This window comes from Eretmochelys imbricata, chromosome 5 (genome assembly GCF_965152235.1).
Source record: "Eretmochelys imbricata isolate rEreImb1 chromosome 5, rEreImb1.hap1, whole genome shotgun sequence".
NCBI lineage: Eukaryota > Metazoa > Chordata > Testudines > Cheloniidae > Eretmochelys > Eretmochelys imbricata.
Window position 1 is genome coordinate 75,765,186 of NC_135576.1, and position 24,170 is coordinate 75,789,355.

The following is a 24,170-nucleotide window of genomic DNA, read 5'->3' on the forward strand; positions in this document are numbered from 1 at the left end:
TGGTCCTCTGGGCAGCACGGCTGTAGCACCGCCAGCCACCAGCGGTCCAGGCAGCGCGGTCAGGGAACAGGGGTGGGTTGGATAAAGGGCAGGGGAGTTCGGGGTGGGGGTGTGGATAGGGATCGGGGCGGTCAGAAGCCAGGGAACAGGGGAGTTGAATGGGGGCAGTCAGGAATGAGAGGAGGGGTTGGATGGGGCAGTGGGGGGCAGTCAGGGGCAGAGGTGGCGGTGGCAGTCAGGGAGAAGGGTGGTTGGATGGGGCAGGAGTCCGGGTGTGTGGGGGGTGGTCAGGAATGAGAGGAGGGGTTGGATGGGGCAGCGGGGAGCAATCAGGGGTTGGGGGTCCGGGGTACAGGGAGGGGTGGATGGGGCAGGAGTCCAGGGGGGCCATCAGGGGGCGAGAAGCAGGAGGGGGGGTTGGATGGGGGCGGGGTCACAGCCTCCCCTAACTGGCCCTCCATACAATTTCAAAGAAACCCGATGTGGCCCTCAGGCCAAAAAGTTTGCCCACCCCTGTGATAGGAGGTCCTGAGCACGAAGCATCTTCAGTGCGGGGAGTTAGGTCCTCAGCACTTTCAGCAGTCATTTAAAAAAAATTAGCCATTGTGCTCATAAGAGAAAACAGCTCTTGTGCAAAAAAAAAAAAAAAAAAAAAAAATCAGTTGTGAATGTGACCTTCCGTCTGGCCTTAACGCTAGCAATAAGCTGACTTAAAACCAATTTGGGAAATGTATAAATCTATGTGCTAATGTTAACATACATTGCATAAGTAGGCATTCCTGGCCTGTAAAATAAACCGTAGCTGAACTGCATTTTTAAAAAGCAAACTGTACTTTGGCCTCAGATCAGTTTTAATCCCGCTTTTCATCTCTTGTAATGAAATTAGAACCTACCAATAATTGTATCCTTTCATAGGCCTCAATGCATTTTCTAGCTTTGCCTGATTTAAAAACTTTATCAGTCAATGTATTTAGCATGCTGGTGATGTTAGCGGTGTTCTGGTGATAAACTAATGTGGCATGCAAGAGGAAACAAGTGAAGTTTGATTGGTCCATAGTAGCTAAATGTGTGGATCCCTCATTTGAAATGGAAATACAACCCTATAGAAACTTAAAGGCAGATGACAGGTTTCAGAGTAACAGCCGTGTTAGTCTGTATTCGCAAAAAGAAAAGGAGGACTTGTGGCACCTTAGAGACTAACCGATTTATTTGAGCATAAGCTTTCGTGAGCTACAGCTCACTTCATCGGATGATGAAGTGCAAGACTGAGGCCAGAGTTGCCATGTTTCCTTTCCATTCTTAATCATTTGTAAGAATTGCATATTTTTTCACTAAAACATACACCATTGTTCCTTATCCGTGACTGTCACTTTGAGGATGTGCCCTCTGTCTGGACCTATAGTGAACTTTTGGCTTGTCTGCAGAAAAAAACAGTACTATTATTACAGAAATAAAAGTTTGCTTTGCTCCCTTTGTCGAAGTGATATATCATGAAATTTTGTCCTGTTCCTGTAGAGTGCCCTCAACTCCTCCTGAACTCAGTGGAAGATGGTCATAATCAGCGCTTCAGTTTTAGTTGTGTTAGCTATTGCATTGATGCTGCAAAACCATCTACCCAATCCACTATATTATTTTTAAAAAATGTATAGCTGTTTTATTTCTTGGTAATTGTAAATACTGTTGCAATTCGAGAAGTCATATTTTTCTGGTATTAAGTCAACTCAGCGCTATAACAGAATGCAGCCTAGACAGCTGATTTCTAATATGTGTTTTTACAAAGTATATTCAAGTAAGGACATTGCATTTGTTTCATAAGAGGTATCCTGGCTAGAATGTGTTGTGGTAGGATAAATTCCTCATGAACACTTATGCAAAGAAATCTCAGGAAATTTAAACTTCATATGAAAAGTTTAAATTTAAACTTATTGTGTAAAACTAAACAACTATCTTTTTCATTATGTATATATTTAAATATATATGCATTGTATATTATCAATCAGAATTTGTATATGGCCTGCTATAAAAGAGTCTGCTGTACTGAATGCAATTACAAATTGATATGTACATTTTCCATGCATTTGTATATAAAAAGTTAGTTGACCAAATATATACTTTAAGATATGTAACCAGTTGAGTATTTAACGTGTCTAGACAGTGTTGAATAGGTTGAATGAACAGACCTGACCTGTAGTTTACATGTGAAGAGAATAGTAGCTGGCATTCATTACTGAAGAGAACACTAAGTAATGGGGATGTCCCAAGGCAAGATTGGGAGATGGAGGTTATATAGCAGGGATGCCATTCCAAGTAATTTTCATAGTTTTGAGTTTGTCTTCTACCTGGAATGATGCAGAAGTTTTCATAACACTACTTTTAAGCGCATCCTTGGATGCTCTTATGTGAAGTATGTTTAATGTATGAATATGAAAATTATCATATTGGTATTGGATCAGACCAAGTCAATAAACTCACTAAGAAGTTTGTTCAGAGTGAACACAGGGAACAGGAACACATTTGTATGAGATTTGTTGTTTGAAAACTTTTTTTTTTTTTAATAATCCCATTTTGGAGAGGCACAGGTTTTTTTGTATTACACAGGCAGTGCTGGTTTATCCCCTTGATGCCAAGCTTTATCTGGATTTGTAACAAATCCTTCTATTAATTTTTTCGACTAACTTCACTGGTTCTGAAATAAAGCTCAGTGTTCTCCAGGCTCACGTCAACGCCTTTTAAAAAAAAATTTTTAAAGAAAGCTGCAGTATTGGCTATCTTCTAGTCTCCAGTTATGGCATAAGGTTTTTAATTATGCTCTATTTGTATTAACAAATCAGCTACTTCATTCTTAAATTCTTTCAGAATGTTTGGATTAATACCACCAGCTTCTTATGACTTGTTGCAATTTTAATTAAAACGTTTTCCCAACACCATCTCTCTTGACACATGTCAGTGTCTGGTAATACCTCAGCTTCACTGCCTGCAAGAAATAGTTCTGAATTAAGTATCTCCCCATCTTCTGTGATGAAGCTATAGCCTCTGTGCAATGTCCTTATTATACTAATTGCTCCCTTTACTTCCCTGGAGTCTGGGGAATCCACTTACTTTCTTGCAGGCTTCCTATTTCTGATACAGAATTTCAAGTGGGTTTGTGCCTTTGGCTCTTTGCTCTTCAGATTTCCTCTTAGACTTCTCAATTTCCAGTATTGTTCCAGAGAGCAATAAGCCATATCATAAAATAAACATTGGCAGATAAGGATTTTTATTATAAAGCACCTCCAGGAATGCCCAACTGATTATATGTCTTTGTTAGCTGGACATGTCGATCCCACTTGTCAGAGAAAAATAGTTTAAAATAACTAAAGTCTAGAGTACTCTGTATCAGTGTTTCTCAGCATTTATCTGTTGAGGCTCTCGTGTTCAGTTGAGTTGTTCTTGCTGTCTGGTTCATCGCTCCCTAATTCTTCACATAATGGTCTCTCCTAGTCAGAATAAAAACTTTGCAATCAGTGTATGAGTTCTGTTTAGTATTTGTATTGCTGTAGCACCTAGAAGTTCCAATCATGGACCAGTACTCCATTGTGGTAGGTGTACACAGGACAAAAGCCTGGTCCCAGCTCCAAAGTGCTTACAATCCAACACAATAGATTGGAGAGTACAAGGAAACAATGGACAAAAAGCTGGGGAAAACAAACCCTTTAGACTGGATTTTCAGTAACTGGAGGAGTACTGTTGTTAACCTCTGGCAATAGCCATTGCAGATCTTGGTGCATATCCTTGAAAGGAAGGCAGGTAGCAGGCAACATGCTTTGGTTTTCAGTATGTCCCCACAGTTAACTTTGACTACAATGCTTCCCTCCCCACGGCGCATGCTTTTACAAACAGTTAGTTATTTATACACAGTTTCCAAGCCATTTCATTTCCTGGCAGTAAGCAAGCTTGTGTGGTGGTGTGCTCTTAGATGTTGAAAGTATGGATCTTATTTCTCCATAATTACCAGGATCAAGACCTATTGCCTTTTATAGAGGCAGTGTTTCTTTTTCATGCTTCTGTACAAGCTGCAGCTATGAGATGATGGCATGAGTTTCAGAGGCAGTTTTGGGGTCAGAGAAAGGTGGTGGCAGTTGCTTGCAGTTAAGAGTAGTACAACAGCAGCATCTGAATAGGATCATGCAGACACAGTGGCTTGGACCGAGTGATGGCTGCTTTTAATGGCACGTGACCCTTACACAGTGTGCGGCTTCTGGCCCAGGAACACAGGCACACACTGGTGGGACCATATTGTTCTGCAAACATAGGAGGACCAGCGTGGGCCCCAACCTTCTCTTGAAGAAAGGCACATTCATGGAGCTGTGAGAGAATCTAGACCAGGTACTTGACTGGCAGAGCACCCAGATGACAGACCCAATAACAGTCCATGAGCGTGTTCTGATTGCCCTGTAGAAACTGGCAAGCCGAGATTGCTACAAACTTGTTGGCAATCAGCTTGAGGTTGAAAAATCTATAGCTTGCAAACTGGTCATTGAGGTTTGCAAGGCAATTAATGCTGTGCTATCCCCGAGGCTTGTCAGAATTGCAGTTTTGATTAATGAGCTTCCTGAACTGTGCAGGTGTGATTGAAAGGATGCATATACCCATCCTATGCCAGCAAGCAAATATATTAACAGGAAAGGATACTACTCCATTGTTATGCAGGCCCTTGTGGATCACCTTGGCATATTTATTGACACCTAAGTCAGATTAACGGGAAAGGTGCATGACGCCAGGGTATTCCATAAATCTGGCCTGTTTTAAGCATGGGCAAGCTTGTACATTGCCCCCAGCAATACACAATCATCAATGGAGTGTTCATACCAGCTGTGATTTTAGGAGAGCCAGTGTTCCCTCTGCTAATGTGGTTGATGAAACCTTATCTTGATGGGTATCAATAGGATAAGAGGCAATTTTACTACATGCTAGCAAGTTGCAGGATGGTGATAGAATGTCCCTTTGGCCTAATAAAGGTGAGGGGTTCTACTTGCAAACATATATGGCACTTTGGGTTGGACTGGGTTGCTGACAATTTTGAATCAGTGTGTACTTACAGATGACGAACACATGAATCTTACTGCTACATGGTCTGCTACAGCCAAAGCAATAAGAGATGCTATTTGCACTTCAGTATTTGAGCTGTATAGCGAGTACACTGTGTGTTAATGGGATTGCATAGCACTTTTGGAGTGTTGTGCATGGTGTATTGAGGCTGTTGCCTTGTATTCAAATGTAGAGTTTAGGCAAGCATTAAAGATTTCCTTTTTATTCAACTGTATTGAAATTTATTGACGCTAAAAGAGTAAGCATATCAGCTGCTGTAACTTGTTGAAAGTATGTGCAAACATAAGACGCACATAATACATGAACAGTATAAAACATTAGTGTATCCATCTCTTTCTGGCACACTGGATTAAGTATAGAATGAAGCTGTTACTGCTAATGCTATAGTGATCCATGCTTAATTGACTGGCTCCCCCAGGAATTGTTCTGTGTATTTCGATAATAATAATGTGGATTTGACTCTATGGGGCTCCTGATTCTTGTGGTTTCACCTCCATGATGCATGGCCTTGAACAGTCTATGAAACATGTTCCTGTGAAATTCCATGTCTCACTTCTTTATCTCACAGTCATGGCACAGATACTCTGCAGCAGGTTCTTCTCCAGATCCAGCTTTTCTGATAGTCTGGAACGTTTCTTATGAATCTCTCTTATCAAGCCGTCCCTGCTCCTGTCACATTGCCCTCAAATTCAATGTCAGTAAAAGAATCCTGAGAGGTCTCATAGTTGCCAGACCATTCCTTGACAAGTCTATGACCTTTGCACTTGTTCCTGACAGGCAAAGGACTAAATGTTGATGAGTGCCCTTGAATTCATGCAATTCTGTTCTGTCTGTGCAGCAGCAAGTAAAAAGTAACCATTTTTATCTCAAGAGTTCTATTTCCTTTGTATTTTCATTCTGCCATTTAACATCTCTGAGATCTTTTCTAAAGGAGCTATCGCAAGAGAAGAAATGGTGAGTTAATTTTACCTTCCAATGACCAAAAACATTTTTTGAGGGGAAGGGAGAGATGTCTGGAGCCATTTACTGGAAGACGTAGCAGTTGTGGTGATTATATTGCACACTTTTCAGGCTGCTGCCACCTTACAGGATGATGTGCTGCTTCAGATACCAGAACAGAAGAAAGACCAATAAATTATTCCAGGCTGAGTCGCCAAGGAAATCTTTCTGTGACTTATGATATAGCAGTTAAGTGCCTGGATAGGAAATGCAAATTACAATGGCAACAGAGAGAGGCTTGCATTACCAAGGAATCTTTGAGACCACCTGGCATTTCTAATGAATGAAAAATTATATTTTATTACTCATTAGGAACGGATCAAAATCAGATCAGTATTAAACCAGTTTCTGCACCAAGTAGCCGGGTATTTTAATGTGCAGCTGATTTGGGATGGCAGTGATTGGCTTTAAACGTAGCTTAATGGCAACTTACATTTTGGCTGGGATATGGCCACAAACACTTTAGCTCTTTTATACAAATACTTTTTCATTTTATTAAAAAAACAAACATTACGCGTTCAGGTGCTGTAAGATGAATGCAGGGGCAGGGAGATAAATGAGCTTGATGGCCCTACATGCACCCTCAGCTGAAGCCAAAGCTAGAATAATAGACTAAGAACCCACTCATTATTTTGTAATATCCTTCATTATAACAAAGATGTCCCCATCATCTTATTGATCTGAGATATCAAGTACTCCTCTCCTAGCTTCTGTCCATTCAGTGGGTCCTACTCTCTTATTGCTGGCTGTCCATGGCACTGGGTAGGTCTTGTCTTCGCAGACATCCAAATTCTGAACCTACACTCATCTCAACTCCATGGATGAATCTATGGAGAAATGGGGCTCTTTGCTCTTGTGGGTCCTCAGGATGCAGTCCAGTTCATGGTAAAATTGACCCTTGGGCAGCACCGGAGTTCTTACTCTTATCCCTGACTTTCTAGTAGCTCACCTTGAGACACTATATTCTGCATTGATGTCAAGTCCGTTCAATAGTGTGGTTGGCCTTTGTACAATTCAGAGTGTTTCTTTGCACTGCTCAAGTCATGGGTTTTGCTCATTTTGACTCAAAGCTGCACCTAAATTATCAGGTGTTCGTTCATATGACCACATAGCTGCAGTCTGAAACACAGGCATCTTAGGGCCATTGTTGTTTCAAACACAGGAGATGAGCAAGCTTAGAGAAATTCCAAACAGTGTGTGATTGTGGATCCTGAGCAGAGGACTATGAAGGGAGACCACTTCTAACCAGGGGGTAGATGACAAGATAGTACATAGGAATGGGTGCACGGTGGGGTTATGGGATTATGGGTGGCCTTGGCTGCACATTTTCACTGCATTAACCTTGTGGTAGCAACACACATCAGAAGCTACCTCACAAGCTGGCCTATAGCTCAGAATATAGCGCCTGCTGTGCCACGTGGCACTGAAAGCCCGTGGTGGGTATATAAGCACATACCATGTTACGTGGGAGAAAACAGGGTTGAGCATTGAGGTTAGCATGCAGTGAAGACCGGGGGGGCTAGGACTGTAGTCTTTCACGCATCTGTCAGTCTTGGTGTGTTGCTTTAACCCTGCTGATGTTCTGGTACAGTCTGTTTGTCAAGCAAACCTTGATCAGCTGAAAACAGCTGGTTGGTTTATGTTTGTTAAGACTGATAGTGTAGATTGCAGTTTGTTCCAAGGTTGTTCTTAATAGATAATGTGCTGTAAAAAACTGATGTTATATAAAAATATCATCCTTTTCCCGGTAAGATAATTCTAGTCATAGTCTGCACTGGAAACACTAATATTCCTGACAACAGGCAAACCTGAGCAGGGTCTGGATTATCTTGATAAACTTTCAAACATAAATTTTCCATTAAAAGATAATAAAAGCAAATGGAAATCAGGGTAGAATTTGACGGTAGCAGGAGCAGATGGGTTACTGTGTCCGGAGGCTTTCTGGTTGCAGACCCATTTAAACCGTTCTAAGACAGTTGCACAACTAGTCAAAATTCCTCTTTGATAGCATAAAAAAATGACACCCAAAGCACAAAACTGCCTAAAGGCTGAACAAAAGCTGGTATTTTTTCATTGCACTCATGTCTGTAGGACAAAGCAGCAGTCATCTTTTGCAACAAAAAAAAGTACAGTAACATAATTACATGTTGTGTTCCTCTACCCCGGGGTTAGGAAGAAAAATTAAAATAGCTTCTAGGACTGTTAAATGATTTTAAAAAAAGTAATCAAGATTTAAAAAATCATGATTAATCGCAGTTTTAATCACCCTGTTAAACGATAACAGAATACTGTTTGTTTAAATATTTTTGGATGTTTTCTAAAATTTTCAAATATATTGATTTCAGTTACAACACAGAATTCAAAGGGTACAGTGCTCACTTTATATTTTTATTACAAATATTTGTGCTGCAAAAAAGATGAAGGAAATAGTATTTTTCAATTCACCTCATACAGGTATCGTAGTGCAATCTCTTTATTGTGAAAGTGCAATTTACAAATGAAGAATTATTACTTTTTTATATAACTGTACTCAAAAACAAAACAATGTAGGACTTTAGAGCCTACAAGTCCACTCAATCCTACTTCTTCAGACAATCACTAAGACAAACAAGTTTGTTTACATTTACAGGAGATAATGCTGCCCGCTTCTTATTTACAATGTCAGCAGAAAGTGAGAACAGGCGTTCCTATGGCATTGTTGTAACCGGGTTGCAAGGTACTTACGTGCCAGATATGCTAAGCATTTGTATGCCCCTTCGTGGTTTGACCACCATTCCAGAATACATGCTGTAGTGTTAGTTTTGGATTGTTATGTTTTAGTATAGAAGGAGCTTTGAGAGTGGCAGGAGAGTTTGCTCTGTTCCTTGGGGTCTGATAAGAGTCCCTTTTCGAGGCAGAATTGCTCCCTGGGATTTAAGTCTTGCTGTTGAGCTGTAATTCCGAAAAGAATGGATTGCCTGTATGCTGTTTGACCATCTCCTTTCAGGATTGGTATATGTATAAATAAAGCAAGTTATACTTATAGTACTACCCAGACTCTGTCACTGATTTCCCCTCCACTGGGAAGCTGACCTGCAAAGCCCTGTATATTTGCAACTACTCAGCAGAGGGTTGACACTAGTCAAAAGAAGAGGGTATGGGCGGCGCTTGAATTCCCAACTGGGGGAGGCTAGCCCCAAGCCCCGCCCCTTCTGCCCCACCTCTTTCCCCCCCCCCCCATGCCAGAGTCCCCCCACTACAGCCTGGAGCGCCCTCAGTGCTAGTGCCCCCAGCCCTGGAGTGCTGGGAGGGAGGGTGGACATCACCAGCCCCAGCCCTACTTGGGGCCATGGCACAGGAACAGGGGAACTGGCAGGAGGGAATCTGAGGGTGGAGGGTGGGCAGGGCCATGCCTGGCTGTTTGGGGAGGCACAGCCTCCCCCAGCCTATGATACCAGCGACCCATGGAAGGAGGCAACAACGTTTATTTCCTTACCTCTTTTCTTGTAAGTTAATTCCTCCATTCCCCTACTAACTATTTGTTGCTTTCCTGAACTGCTTCCAGTTAATCAAAATCTTTCTGGAAATATGGTGCCCAGAATTGAATGTAATAATCTGGGAACATAAATGCATGCTGGCTGCTTTGAGTAAGGTATGGTACCTGAGAGAAATCTGAGGTCTGTCATAGAAAATCTAGGGCAAACAAGTGCATGCATAAGAGAGAGAGTGTATGAAGCAAGACATGTGGGTGAGAGAAACAGCAGAATTGGTGTCCTACATCGAACAAAGTGGAAAATATTAACTAAGGTTTTATTTTAAAAATCAAAAAAACCTTACCTTGCTCATGGAGATTTGGTAAGATTTCAGTTAGTGGGAAGTAAAAATACGTCTAGCTACATCTGCTGCCACTGGTGTTTCTTACATGGTAGCTGTTCACAAACATAAATAATGTTTTCATATGAGGCTTTAGTTTTCTGGTTCAAGTCAATTAACCGCACGAGCCCATTTCAGCAGGTTGTGAGCTGTTCATTGGTAACATGTAAAAATGGAGCTAACTTATCTGATTAGTTACTTATATGGTTCTTATCAAGGTAGTGTCTGAGGTATTTAAATAGAAATATCAATACACAACCTCTCTTTCTTCCTTCCTATTGTGTAGGACATTGGTTCCCAAACTTGTTCCGCTGCTTGTGCAGGGAAAGCCCTGGTGGGCCGGTTTGTTTACCTGCCGCGTCCGCAGGTTCGGCTGATCGCGGCTCCCAGTGGCCGCGGTTCGCTGCTCCAGGCCAATGGGATCATCTGGAAGCAGCGCAGGCTGATGGATGTACTGGCCGCTGCTTCCAGCAGCTCCCATTGGCCTGGAGCAGCGAACTGTGGCCACTGGGAGCCGTGATCGGCCCAACCTGCGGACGCGGCAGGTAAACAAACCGGCTCGGCCCGCCAAGGGCTTTCCCTGCACTAGCGGCGGAACAAGTTTGAGAACCACTAGTATAGGAGAAACAGGGTGTGGGTGTGAGAGACAGAGAGAGAAAGAGAAAGATAAGTTTTATATTTAGATTTGAAAGTAAATAGGATTGATCACAGAACTATCTCTTGTGGGAGTAGGCATTGTAATCTAGATCCGGATAGAAATAAGCATTTTTAGAGGTAAGTATGTTTTTACAACCTACTATCAAAAGGATTGAATCATAGAATCATAGAATATCAGGGCTGGAAGGGACCTCAGGAGGTCATCTAGTCCAACCCCCTGCTCAAAGCAGGACCAATCCCCAATTAAATCATCCCAGCCAGAGCTTTGTCAAGCCTGACCGTAAAAACTTCTAAGGAAGGAGATTCTACCATCTCGCTAGGTAACGCATTCCAGTGTTTCACCACCCTCCTAGTGAAAAAGTTTTTCCTAATATCCAACCTAAACCTCCCCCACTGCAACTTGAGACCATTATTCCTTGTCCTGTCATCTTCTACCACTGAGAATAGTCTAGAACCATCCTCTTTGGAACCACCTCTCAGGTAGTTGAAAGCAGCTATCAAATCCCCCCTCATTCTTCTCTTCCGCAGACTAAACAATCCCAGTTCCCTCAGCCTCTCCTCATAAGTCATGTGTTTCAGACCCCTAATCATTTTTGTTGCCCTTCGCTGGACTCTCTCCAATTTATCCACATCCTTCTTGTAGTGTGGGGCCCAAAACTGGACACAGTACTCCAGATGAGGCCTCACCAATGTCGAATAGAGGGGAACGATCACGTCCCTCGATCTGCTCGCTATGCCCCTACTTATACATCCCAAAATGCCATTGGCCTTCTTGGCAACAAGGGCACACTGTTGACTCGTATCCAGCTTCTCGTCCACTGTCACCCCTAGGTCCCTTTCCGCAGAACTGATGCCTAGCTATTCGGTCCCTAGTCTGTAGCGGTGCATTGGATTCTTCCGTCCTAAGTGCAGGACCCTGGACTTATCCTTGTTGAACCTCATCAGATTTCTTTTGGCCCAATCCTCCAATTTGTCTAGGTCCCTCTGTATCCTATCCCTACCTGCCACCATATCTACCACTCCTCCTAGTTTAGTATCATCCGCAAATTTGCTGAGAGTGCAATCCACACCATCCTCCAGATCATTTATGAAGATATTGAACAAAACCGGCCCCAGGACCGACCCTTGGGGCACTCCACTTGATATCTGCTGCCAACTAGACATGGAGCCATTGATCACTACCCGTTGAGCCCGACAATCTAGCCAACTTTCTACCCACCTTATAATGCATTCATCCAGCCCATACTTCTTTAACATGCTGACAAAAATACTGTGGGAGACCGTGTCGAAAGCTTTGCTAAAGTCAAGAAACAATACATCCACTGCTTTCCCTTCATCCACAGAACCAGTAATCTCATCATAGAAGGCATTGCTCTTGTCTTGTCTTCTGTTGACAGCCACAGTAAGACAAACACTCGGCCCTGAAGGCAGCAGCACAGTTGACGAAGGACTAGTCTACAGTGGCTGAATTCGCTGCTCTTCTCTTGGTGGGCTTGATTCTGTAGATTTTTTTTTTCCATTCATTTGAGCTATATGGGGGGAATGGGGTTAGACACGAGTATCTAATGAGGAAATACTTATGTAAACAGAGGAGACTTAAGTTGTGCTCTAAGAGGCAAAATGTGAGTGAAACCTGATTTTTTGCAGAAGAGATTTCTGCAGCTGTGTATCCTTCACCAAGAATGCCTCATCCGTAGCTTGGGTAAACTTGGACTCTTGGGTCCCAACAGCTGTTGTTTCCAGCATTCTTGAAATGGTGTGGAGTGAGATGTGTCCCTTTAGGCCATCATCAACCACTGAAGGTTTTTACTCGATGGAGAAACACTATACTATACAGAGGACCACTGTCTACTCTGCACCCCATCTGTCTCCAGCTTCATAACATATTGAGTGATTCTGTAATCAGTGTCTATTAAATGCTGTATAATTCTAAGGGTTATGCCACATAGTTTAGGTCTAAGTCTCCTAAGGGAATTCTCTCCTGCCCCTGAGAGGAAAACCAGTCCAGTAGCCTTTTTTAAAGGTGATATTACAGGGTTTTGAAGTCATGCATTTGAGAGAATTACTCACTGACTTTCAAGATGATCTGTTTTATAAAGATTGTGGGGTATTTTTCTTCCCGAGGGAAGGATGTGAAACTATAGTGCACCAGCTTTCCATGCAATAACTTGCCATTTGGACACTGGTATAGGTAGTGGAGGGCCTGAAGTGCAGCTTGACATACTAAACTTTTCAAGTAGTAGTGCATCAAGCCACATTCTGAGACTTTCACTGCACAGTAGCAGTGTCCACGTGGAAAGTTAGTGCGCAGCAATCTGTGGCACTGTAAATTCACACCTGGCTTGCTGCACAGTAACTTAGTTTAGTCTGAAAAGCACCTGTAAAATGGTTTTGTAGTTCTGTTACTTTGAATCTTAATCATTCCATATCAGACTTATTCAGTTGGCAGTTAAAACTACCGGACTTGTTTCCTCAGCCTGGGATCTGAAAGTCAAGCTGGACTCTTTCTGACTCTCACATCCTCACCAGTGACTGTCTACAAGCCAAATGTTGCCTTGGTTTTATCTTTGCAATTGCATTGTCCGAAAATTGCCCTCTCCTGTTCTTTATAGGTTCTTTACACCACACTCTGTAGTGCCTTACATTTCCTGAAGAAGAACTCTGTAAGCTCAAAAGCTTGTCTCTTTCACCAACAGACGTTGGTCCAATAAAAGAGATCTGCCTTCCAGTACTGCATGAAGCAAAACTGTCATGTGTTGTTTCTTCTCTCATCCTCTCCTAATGGGAGGAGCATGTGTACTGGAGTGTCATGGCTTGGTAAGGTTTTAGGGTTTTTTAACATATACGTGCTTGTTAGAGAAGGCCGGGTCAAAGAAATGCAGCTTGCACTTGGAGCCAAAGGTGGTGAGGTGTGTGACAGTCCTCAGTTCTTGGAGTTCATGTCATAGTCTTGGACAGGCCCAAGAAGGTTCTGTGTCCTGCACAGGTGAATTTTATCTTTGTCGAGCTTCATTGTGCCAGGGGAGCATAGCTGTTGACCATAGGCTTATCCTAGAGCTTTAGGTGGTCTTTTAGATATCCTGAGCTAGGGCCATGAAGCACCTTGAAGATAAGGACCAAGTCCTTGAACTTGATTCAGAATTCTATGGGAAACTTACAGAGAGAGTGGAGGGCAGGTTTGATGTGCTTGTGGTCGCCTGTGTTGCAGCTTCCTGTGCTAGTTGGAGTTTCCTAAGCACTGAAGGCTTCATGTCCAGGTATATCACAATGTGGATTGCAGTTGAGAGGTAAAGAATTTCCTTTACTGGGTTTGCACAGCTGTTGTTCAGGGAGCGGGCAGAATTTGAAAACATTGGTGGCCCGGCCATTGGGATTTACTGTTTAACTATTCTGCACAAAATGATGCATAAGTCAGAAAAGAATCTAGCTCAGGGTCCTAATGCTGTTTTGGGTCTGTACGGTGGACAGAAATGAAAAGTTGAAAAACTTTTATCACTTACTCAAGTCTCAACTGTGGCCCTGTAAACACAGAAGGCAGATATCCTGAGGAAGGAGATGCTGTTTAAGTTCAGTTTGAGTCAGAGACGGCATTTTTAATAATCTGTCATTTTTTTGTTTTTCTTGAATGCCTTAGAATAGTTCTGAAGGCTTCTAAAACCGCTTTAGAGAAGTGACTTATGCATTTTAGAAATTCAGAGAATTCTACAACTCTGTAAAGTTTATCAACAAGAATTATTCCTCTGGTCTGTGGGGAAGTGGGGACTAGTTGTGTAGAAGTGGGGACTAGGAATTTCTGTTGTGTAAATTTACTCATGGAAAGCCCTTGCATGCCATCTCAAATTATGGGCTGGATGTTCATCCTCCTAGAAATTCTGCCTTTAGTTAAAGGGCCTCAAGGGCTATGGCTATTGATCTTGTCTAACACTTCAGTAATTCCTGCCTCTTCTATAGTCTCTGCATTTTTTAGTGGGTTGTTGATTGCTATCCAGTCATTCCAGACTAGTGCATAGGGAGCAGGGGAGTGCAGAAAGAGTAACTTCTCACTTGAAAATGTGGCTTCTTTAGCCAGTGCTGTGCTGTAGCTTTTTCTCTAGGATGGCCTCTGATATCATTTGGTGAGACTTCTCTTTTTCCCCGCTGAACTGTGCCATCAGTGAAGACCATGGAACGTATCTTAGTTTCCTTAGGGAGCGACTTAGGAGCCCCACTAGCGGAGGCCACTATGGAGTGGTGGTTGTTACAGATAAATAATTATATTTCAGTAACACTTAAAAGCCCCTGCGAAGACACAGGCCCCATTGTGCTAGTTAATATACAAACATGTAGTAAGAGACAGGCTCTGCTCTGAAGATCTTACATTCTAAATAGTTCAGACAGAAAATGTTCTAGATGGGAAACTGAGGCACCGAGATATTAAGTGATTTGGTCACACAAAGTCTGAGGCACAGCCAGGAGTTAAACGTAGATTTCAAGTTCCAGTTCATTAACTATAAGACCATCCTTTCTCCTGAATGTGTTCCCGTAAGTGTGAATGGATGTCATGGAGTATTAGATTTTATGGTGCTCCGTGTTTTTGTTCTGAAGGCACACTTTTAAATGGAGACCACCAAGTCAGTGACTTGGGTCTCCAACCTTGGGGGTTTCCTGACTGCAGCTTGAAAGATACTTTATTTAGTCAGCCTTCAGTGACCTGAGCACTTATTGTTTATAGCACCTTTTATCCAAAGCACTTAACATGTGTATGTAAAGCCTCTCAACACCTCTGGGAGGTATTCTGCTCACCCAGAAATTGTCTGTGTCTGAGCTGGGAATGCAAACCTGGATTCTGAGCTCGAGATGTTGCCTCTGCTTTTATACTTAGGTCATAACATTTCTACTAGGTATTGTTCTTTAGCCTATGCACTGTACTAAACATATATATCAAAGAAACTAATAGAAGAATGTTCCTTTGCTCCACAGAGATAAGTTTAAATGTAGTCTATGTCAGCAATAAATATTAGAGTCCTCCCATTAATTACCTTCATTGCTTTTGAACCTACTCTCTATGCTCTGGTCACAACATCTACTGTGTATGAGCAGTCTGGGGATACTGGAAAAGATGTACATTACATTCTATTGTTATGCTGCGGAAAATGTTGGGAGTGGGCCTTTAAATGTTATGATATGTGGATGTATATGGGAGCATGTAGTATAAAGACAAATGGAAATAATAATAGGAAACAAACTCCCCTACGAAAAATCTCAGATTAATTGCTTCTTTGAGGATCTATTCTATAGTACCACATTTTCAACATGGAGGAAGGAAAAAAGTAAAATAATCTGTTATGAAACCTTAGTTTAAACAAACAAGTAAAGCTGTCATTTTTCCTCCTTGAAGTACTTTAAATCTTACTGTCTTCCAGTGTTAACAGTCCAATTTCAAATATCTTAGAACTAATTCCAAGTAACATGTAGTGGTGAAAAGTGCTATTTAGGTTTTAAAAAAATAGTTTCATTTGGAGCTTGTAGCAAGTTGCCTGAGGCCCCTTCTGCTTGTCAATCACTGTCATAAAATGTTCAAGTTACCACTCAGTGCTGCTTTAAACTTAATGATATTTGCCTCACTTCTGCTCTCTCTCATACACATTCTGCGTGCTGTAACAAGTAAAACTCCACCCTTTCTGAAGACTAAAAGACATGGGGGGTAAAGGGGGGATGGATGGATGGAGTAAAATGTATAAACTGCAACTAACTGCTGGGAAATGAGTTTCTGCAAGGTGCTGCTTCCCAGACAGTTGCTTGTGTGCAGTTCAGAAAGGGGCGGAATCCTTTGCACATAGCTGAGTGCTGATTTGTTGAATTCACAGAATTTTTCCCCTCATAATCCCACCCACCCTTTTTTTGAGAAGTTGACTTGCTGCTTCTCAAAGAGCACGTCAGCTGTAATCTGGCCTCCAGTGAGTTACACTGACACCATGAGCTCAGAAGCTGATGAATCCAAGGAAGGTATGGTTTTAACTTTTTCAAAGGCCTTCATTTAAAAATATAGTGCAGTTAGGGTCTTCTTCAGGGCTGCTTTTGGCAGCCACAACAGAAAATGAATAAGAGTTTCGCTCATTTTAGCGTTGAACCATTCATAAGGGAGGGGGAAAATACTTTGGCAGAATCATCTAAGGACTGCTTTTTAGATTTTACTAGAATCAAAACAACCGCAGTCTTGATTCCAAAGACGTCTGCTTATTTGTGCAAGGGTGACCTAAGAGTACACAAAGTACTGGTAAATGAAAGAAGCAATGTATAGTAAAAGACTTTTGGAATTGGAAATGCTGTATATTTGTAATCAAAGAGGAAGCTGTGTAGGGGAGAAGTGAAAGATCATTATTTTGGGAATGAGCTTGCTGTTGCTGCTGACTTCCTTTACAGTATAAGTGCATACTAGTTTGGGGGGGGGGGGGGTGTTTAAACTGAGAGGAGTGTGCCTGGAACTAACGTTGCCAAAGCAAAGGGTTTCATTTACTCCTTGTAGCATGAACGTGTGGAAGAGCTGGAAACATTTCAACAAAAACACAATTATTCACCAGTGTTGATTTTTAGGGGGGTTTGTTTTGTGCAAGTTGCGGAGGAGGATGGTGGAGAGGGGGAGTAATTTCCTGAAACTCGGTATGTATACAAAAGAGCATTTGTACAGAAGGGAGAAAAAGTCAAGACTGGGATAAAAAACTGGCTTTCTCTGAAAAGAATTTGATTTCATGATCTTCATAAGTAGTCTCTGTGGAGACTCCAAACTGAAAGAGCGAAACAGTATGACTCTCACAAACCAGGTTAGCAACAAGGAAACCCAAGTGTTTCCCATTTGGTAACAAAACAATCAGAAAGCTCTTCAGAATATTTCAGAAGGCTCTCCCTCCCCATCCCACCTTTCTCTATCTCACGCCACCACTTGAATGTGTTAAAATTACTGTAGGCCTAGAAAAAAGAAAAGGAGGACTTGTGGCACCTTAGAGACTAACAAATTTATTTGAGCATGAGCTTTCGTGAGCTACAGCTAGACTTATCTTGTACATGATGTGAAAGACAAGGATAGTTAGCTGATATTCAGAAAAATAGGACTGTATCGAATGAAATTTAATGATACAGACAACAACATAATCTATGTATATAATGACTAAGCATGATCTTTGACATTCTTGTAGTACTCAGAAATTCCATACGCTCTCCCTCCCTTTCTCCCCAAATGAACAAATACACTAAAAAGCACACACTTTTTTTCCAATAGAATATTCAAGAAATTATTGTAGAATTGAAATACTTTCCTGTAGCAACTGTTGTGAAAAAAGAGAGAATGTACATTTCTATGGCAACGTGCACATTCCACCCCATTTGTACAATAGAAGAGCAAGTAGCATGCATGCCATGGCATGAAACGTTCTCTGGTTTACACACAGGAAACGTCAGACAGTTTTGTAAAGCGCACTTTATTTCAAAATTAAATTCATTTTTTTTAAGGCAAAGTTCTTATATCCGTCTGATTTAGATTCTTAACGTTCTCTGGGAAGATAACTTTGGTTTTTATGCAGATTGTTTAATTTCTCTGGACATAATGTGAGGTGCTAAGGCCTTCATGGTGGCCAAGGTAAGGGGTTGGTTTCTGAGGAGAAGAGATTACTTTGAGATTTAAAGTACTTCAGTTGCTTTAATTGGTAAGACACTGGATTTTGTTTTGCTTTGACCTGAATAAGTGTTCAATGGAAAACAGAAGCAGTGACAAACTAGAAAGAGCAGGTGTGAGTGTCAGTCGGCAGAGATTTACTCTTTTTAAATGTATTGATCACTAGAAACTCCACAAATACGTTAGTTTTATATGCTGATCATATTGTACAGAAAAGATTTGTGCTGCATGAGATTTTTGTGTATGTAATGTCGTGTCTTGATGAGACTACAGTACCACTGTTTTTAGTTGTCATGACCCACAAATAAGGGGAAGGGAGAAAATGACTAGTAAAGGCTAGATTCAGTCAACAAAATTATAAATTGAGTGAATCTGCAGCTATGTTAGACCGCCATATCTGATCCAGTTTAACACTGCCAGGTAGCTCCTTGGCCCCAGGCACAACACTGACGGCATGTCTATGCTGTAGTGCAAGGTGTGACTGTGGCATGTGTAGACTTATCCAAGCTAGCACTGATCTAGGTAGTTTGAATAACAATAGTAGTGAAGCTGCTGCAGCACAGGCTGCACAAGCCCACCCAGGACCCTCGGTATGTACAGGAGGGGCTAGCCCACGCTGCTCCAGCTTCATTGCTGCTGTTCAAGCTAGCTAGGTCAAAGCTTGCTTGGGTAGGTCTGCAGGTGCTGCAGTCACACTTCTGATTGCAGTGTAGACTTACCCTAACACTGAAAACATAATTGCAAGCCCAAAGATGCATAATCGTAGAACTGGAAGGGACTTTGAGGGGCACTCAAGGCAGGACGAAGTATTATTTAGACCATCCCTGACTGGTGTTTGTCTAACCTGTTATTAAAAATCTTCAATGACTGAGATTCCACAGTCTCCCTAGGGAATTTATTACTGTGCTTAAACTACCCTGACAGTTAGTAAGTTTTTCCTAATATCCATCCTAAATCTCCCTTGCTGCAATTTAAGCCCATAGCTTCTTATCCTGTCCTCAGCGGTTAGAGAACAATTTTTCACCCTCCTCCTTGTAACAACCTTTTATGTACTTGAAAACTGTTGTCATGTCCCATCCCAGTCTTCTCTTTTCCAGACTAAACAAACCCACTTTTCCAATCTTCCCTCATAAATCATGTTTTCCTGACCTTTTAATCATTTTTGTTGCTCTTCTCTGGACTTTCTCCAATTTTTCCACATCTGTCTTGAATTGTGGTGCCCAGAACTGGACATATTACTTCACTTGAGGCCGAATCAAGGGGCGGCCAAACTTACTGGCCCTCCGAGCCGCATACAACAATCTTCAGAAGTTTGAGAGCCAGAGCACACCAGCTGGGGTTGGCGGCTTCAGCCCCACTCCTGCTGAAACCCTGAGACCCTCCTCCTCACTTGACAGAAGCTCGTACCCCACCACCCCACTGAAAGGCAGAGGTCCTGAGCTCCCCCGACCCCCACAGTCTGGTAGATGGAAAATGGGGGACGTAGGGGGCATGCGAGCCACAGTTTGACCGCCATCAACGCAGAGTAGAGTGGAAGAATTACTTCTCATGTCTGTCTTACAACACTCCTGCTAATACATTCCCAAATGTTTGCTTTTTTTGCAACTGTGTTACACTGTTGATTCTCATTTAGCTTAGCTTGTGATCCACTATGACCCCCAGATCCTTTCTGCAGTACTCCTTCCTAGGCAGAAATTTCCCATTTGTATTTGTACAACTGATTGTTCCTTCCCAAGTGGAGTTTTTTGCATTCTTTGCATTTGTCATTATTGAATGTTTATTTCAGACCATTTCTCCAGATCATTTTGAATTTTAATCCTTATCCTCCAAAGCACTTGCAACCCCTCCCAGCTTGTTATTGTCCGCAAACTTTATAAGTGTACTCTCTATGCCATTGTCTAAATCCTTGATGATGATATTGAACAGGACCCCACTTGCTATGTCCTTCAAGCTTGACTGTGAATCACTGATAACTACTCTATGGGAGTAGTTTTCAACCAGTTTTGCACCCACTTATCAGACTAGCTCCATTTAGGTCAGTGGGTCTCAACCAGGGTTATGCCTCCCCCTGGGGATACGCAGAGGTCTTCCAGGGGGGTACATCAGCTCATCTCGATATTTGCCTAGTTTTACAACATGCTACGTAAAAAGCACTAGAAAAGTCAGTATAAACTAAAATTTCATACAGACAATGACTTGTTTATACTGCTCTAGATGCTACACGCTGAAATGTAAGTACAGTATTCCAATTGATTTGGTTTATAATTGTATGGTAAAAATGAGAAAGTGAGCAATTTTTCAGTAATGGTGTGCTGTGACACTTTTTTTTTGTATTTTTATGGCTCATTTTGTAAGCAAGTAGTTTTAAGTGAGGTGTAACTTGGGGGACACAAGACAAATCAGACTCCTGAAAGAGGTAAATGGTCTAGAAAGGTTGAGATTCACTGATCTAGGTTGTATTTCCCTAGTTTGTTTATAACAAGGTCATGAGAGACCGTATTAAACCCTTACTAAAGTCAAGATATACCACATCTACTACTTCCCCCAATCCACAAGCCTTGTTACCCTGTTAAAAAAAAAAAAAAAAAAAAAAAAAAAAATTAGATTGATTTGACATGATTTGTTCTTGACAAAACCATGCTGTTTCTTATCACCTTATCTTCTAGGTGTTTACAAATTAATTGATTAATAATGTATTTATGTATCAGAGTATTTATGGCAGAATTCAAGCATTCAGATTCTGTTGGATAGCTGACCAAGTAATTTATTAAAAACGGTGATGAGTGCTTCCTGTGTAAGGGTGACAAATTCAAACTGGAAATAAGATACAGCTTTTTAACAGTAAGGTAAATTAACCGTTAATTCTGAGTAGCAAAAATTAATCTAACAAATACATTATTGTCTTTGGGTGTGAGTTTGATCTAATTTGTGCCAGTGTCAATTAGGAGTAAGAGTGAGACTCCCTCCTTCTTGTATATTGTACTAGTTCCAAAGTAAATTGAGGATTTGGATTATGCAGTAAGTGAGCTGTAGCTCACGAAAGGTTATGCTCAAATAAATTTCTTAGTCTCTAAGGTGCCACAAGTCGTCTTTTCTTTTTGCGGATACCGACTAACATGGCTGCTACTCTAAAAGCAGTAACTCCTGTGTGGCTTTGCAGTTTCTGTCCTTGATCACTGTTTACTATGTGGTCCAGAGGAGAATATTAAAGGGAAACTGAACTTTGTGTTCAATTATGCCAAAACATGCTGTGTTGTTAATGTTGCTAAGTAACAGTTCAACAAATACCTTTGTATTGATCTTTAAGCCCCAATGCCATTACTTTCTGGTGTATATTAATATCATTTCATACATTTTTCCATTTGTGTATTTACTTTTTTAGAGTCTAACTTTGAAACACCCCCTCTCCCCAACCTCTATATATAGATAACTTTGTACAGGCCAAAACGTACGGCATGGTAGAATTTAAGAAAAGAAATCCTGTAATGTACTATTTCTAGTAGACTCTTGTGTCCTATTTTAGGCACACAGAGCAACCCAAAAAAACTGTAAGTGCTATAAAAATTGCACTGGTTTAGGTTCTTACTTCGTTGCTTGCAGTGACCTGAGGCTAAATGCTTTTAGTGCAGTAAAATTAAAAAGGAGATAACGCAGTATAAGTGGTCACGGTATAAATTATTTTTGCATCTCTCTCTCCTAGGATAAAATATTAATATGTGTAAAACTTTAGAATACAGTAGCTGAGACATTCATTCTACAGGTTTTCTGTTGTATATTTACCAAATACATAATCTTGTTTTCTAATAGAACTTTCAACTCCAGACATAACATGAGATAAACTCTGCTGCCCCTAAAGTACAATGGAATGATATTTGCTATGAAAGATTTTTGAAATGCACAACATCATCCGTTGTTTAGTAGGATGCACAAGTAGAACCATTCAGAACCAGAGTGTCTACTGTATCTTTATTTCAGTCAGTTCTAAGTTCTGCAGTTCATCAGTGTGAAATCTGTGCATTCCTGAAAAACATTGAGAGCTTTGAGTAGCCATGCTAGCATTTTTTAAATGTAAATGAGATTATGGAGGAACGAACTCACATGTTTTATTCCTTTTAGGACTTAGGACATGCAAAATTAGCTGCTGTATGTAGAGATTGTGAGGCCCATAGTACTCCCTATTTTGAGAAGTAAATACTCACCCCCTCTAGTGATTATGGATCATATTTTGACATTTTGCAACTACCTTTTTCCCAGGCAGGCAGATAAGTTCTTGTGAAATAGTCAGGGAGTCCCCCAGCATCCTAATACTGGAGTGGAATGTTCCCTATTTGACCAATGTTGTCAACTGGGAAAGCATTTTTAAGGAACTGCTATTGGGCTCTCACAGTTTGTTCAATCCCAAGCATCCACCAGCAAGGATAATCTAGGGTTTATCTGCAGAAGATTCTTCCTGTTGCTACCTACCATACTGTCCTTTTGTGATGGAACCCTTTACCGCTGGACTCTTCATCAAAGTGGGGAAGGACATTCATAGTATACAAGTGTTGGAGGTAGAAGTTTCCTTAGTATTTGAGCTATTAGGGGTAGACCTGAATGAAGGACAATAATTGCGTTTCCCAGCAACTTTTAAGGTTTCAAAATTTGTTTTCATTTTTCACTTGAGTGAAAAGAAGACCCTTCTAACATTTCAACAAAAATGGAATTGTGCCAAAATATCCATTTTTTGGAATGACACATGGGCATTTCAAGGTGATTGTGGATGCTGGTGTAGGTAACATGGTGATTAGGGCACAGGCCTGGGGAGTCAGAAGACCCAGGTTCCAGTCTCTGCTCTTCCTGATTCAGAGCAAAGATTTTCTTCGCAGATTACTCTGAATCATGCAGAGAAGGGACTTGAACCTCGGTTTCCCTAGGTCTCTTTCCTAGTCACCAGGCTATAGTTCCCGCCAAAACTTTGAAATCGATAAGTCTCCCTGAAACTTTTTTGCTTCAGCAAAACAGAGTATTTCAGCATGTCTCGTGCCACTGAATATTTTCTAGCCAGTTTTAATTAGGAGTAGGAAAGACCCACTAGCCCCAAATGTGCTCGTGATTTAGGGTACGTCTACGCAGTCAATGTTAAAGTGCTGTCAGCTGTGTAGTCGCGGCTCCAGCATGGGAGAGAGCTCTTGAAGAGCTGTAATAAAACCACCTCCGTAAGGGGAATAGCTACCGGCGCTGTAGCACTATCTACACTGCCACTTTACAGCGCTGAAACTTGCATCGCTCAAGGGTGTGTTTTTTCACACACACCCCGCCCCCCCCCCGGGCAAAGAAAGTTTCAGAGCTGTAAGTGGCAGTGTAGACAAGGCCTCAGACTCTGACTGAAGACTGGGTGTTGCACAGATAACTCTCCCTGCTTCAGACTGCAGAGGAGAAGAATGAGGACATGGTGTGGGTTTTATTACTTGGATATCACTTGCGTCATGCCATATGTGTATATGGTTTTTACACACACAGATTGCTGCAGTCCTGCCCTGAAGATACTACAGTCCAAGCTACATAGGACACACTGAAGGCAAGATGTGGGGCACTAGTTCAAGAAAGGGAAGGTTGTGGAAAGAGAGCTAGAAGATAGGAAAGAAGTGGGTATGAACGAGATGGGAGCGGTCATTAATAATAATATTCGTACTCCAATAACGGGGGCCCACGGGGAACATGATAGAAGTTGTAAAAGAGAGTGAAAGGAGGAAAGAATACAGTAATGTGGAATGTGCCCTGGAAATTGGAGGAAATAAGATGAGAGAACTAGACAAGGCAAAATTATTACCGTCTTGAAGATGAGTTGGAGGAGCATAAATATGATGTGGTAAAATGCCTGAAATCAGTGAAGGTATTTGAGCGGAATGATGTGACTAGAGAACACTGGATGATTCAGGTGGTAGTA

General features: G+C 41.6%; 1 protein-coding gene across 3 annotated transcripts in view; it reads left to right on the plus strand.

Moving 5' to 3' along the window:
• Positions 1-24,170, plus strand: part of TNFAIP8 (TNF alpha induced protein 8) — a 99,424-nt gene that overhangs the window by 57,556 nt on the left and 17,698 nt on the right. Inside the window, exon 1 of one of the 3 annotated variants that reach the window (XM_077817365.1) lies at positions 5,995-6,042. The exons of 1 other annotated variant lie outside the window; for it this stretch is intronic. Coding sequence is in view for 1 of the 2 variants with exons in the window: in XM_077817362.1 (XP_077673488.1) it covers positions 16,551-16,581 (31 nt within the window). In the remaining variant the exon portion in view is untranslated. Of the gene's footprint in view, positions 1-5,994; positions 6,043-16,494; positions 16,582-24,170 lie in introns of those variants that run through there. One more of the 3 variants, XM_077817362.1, reaches the window with a different exon arrangement.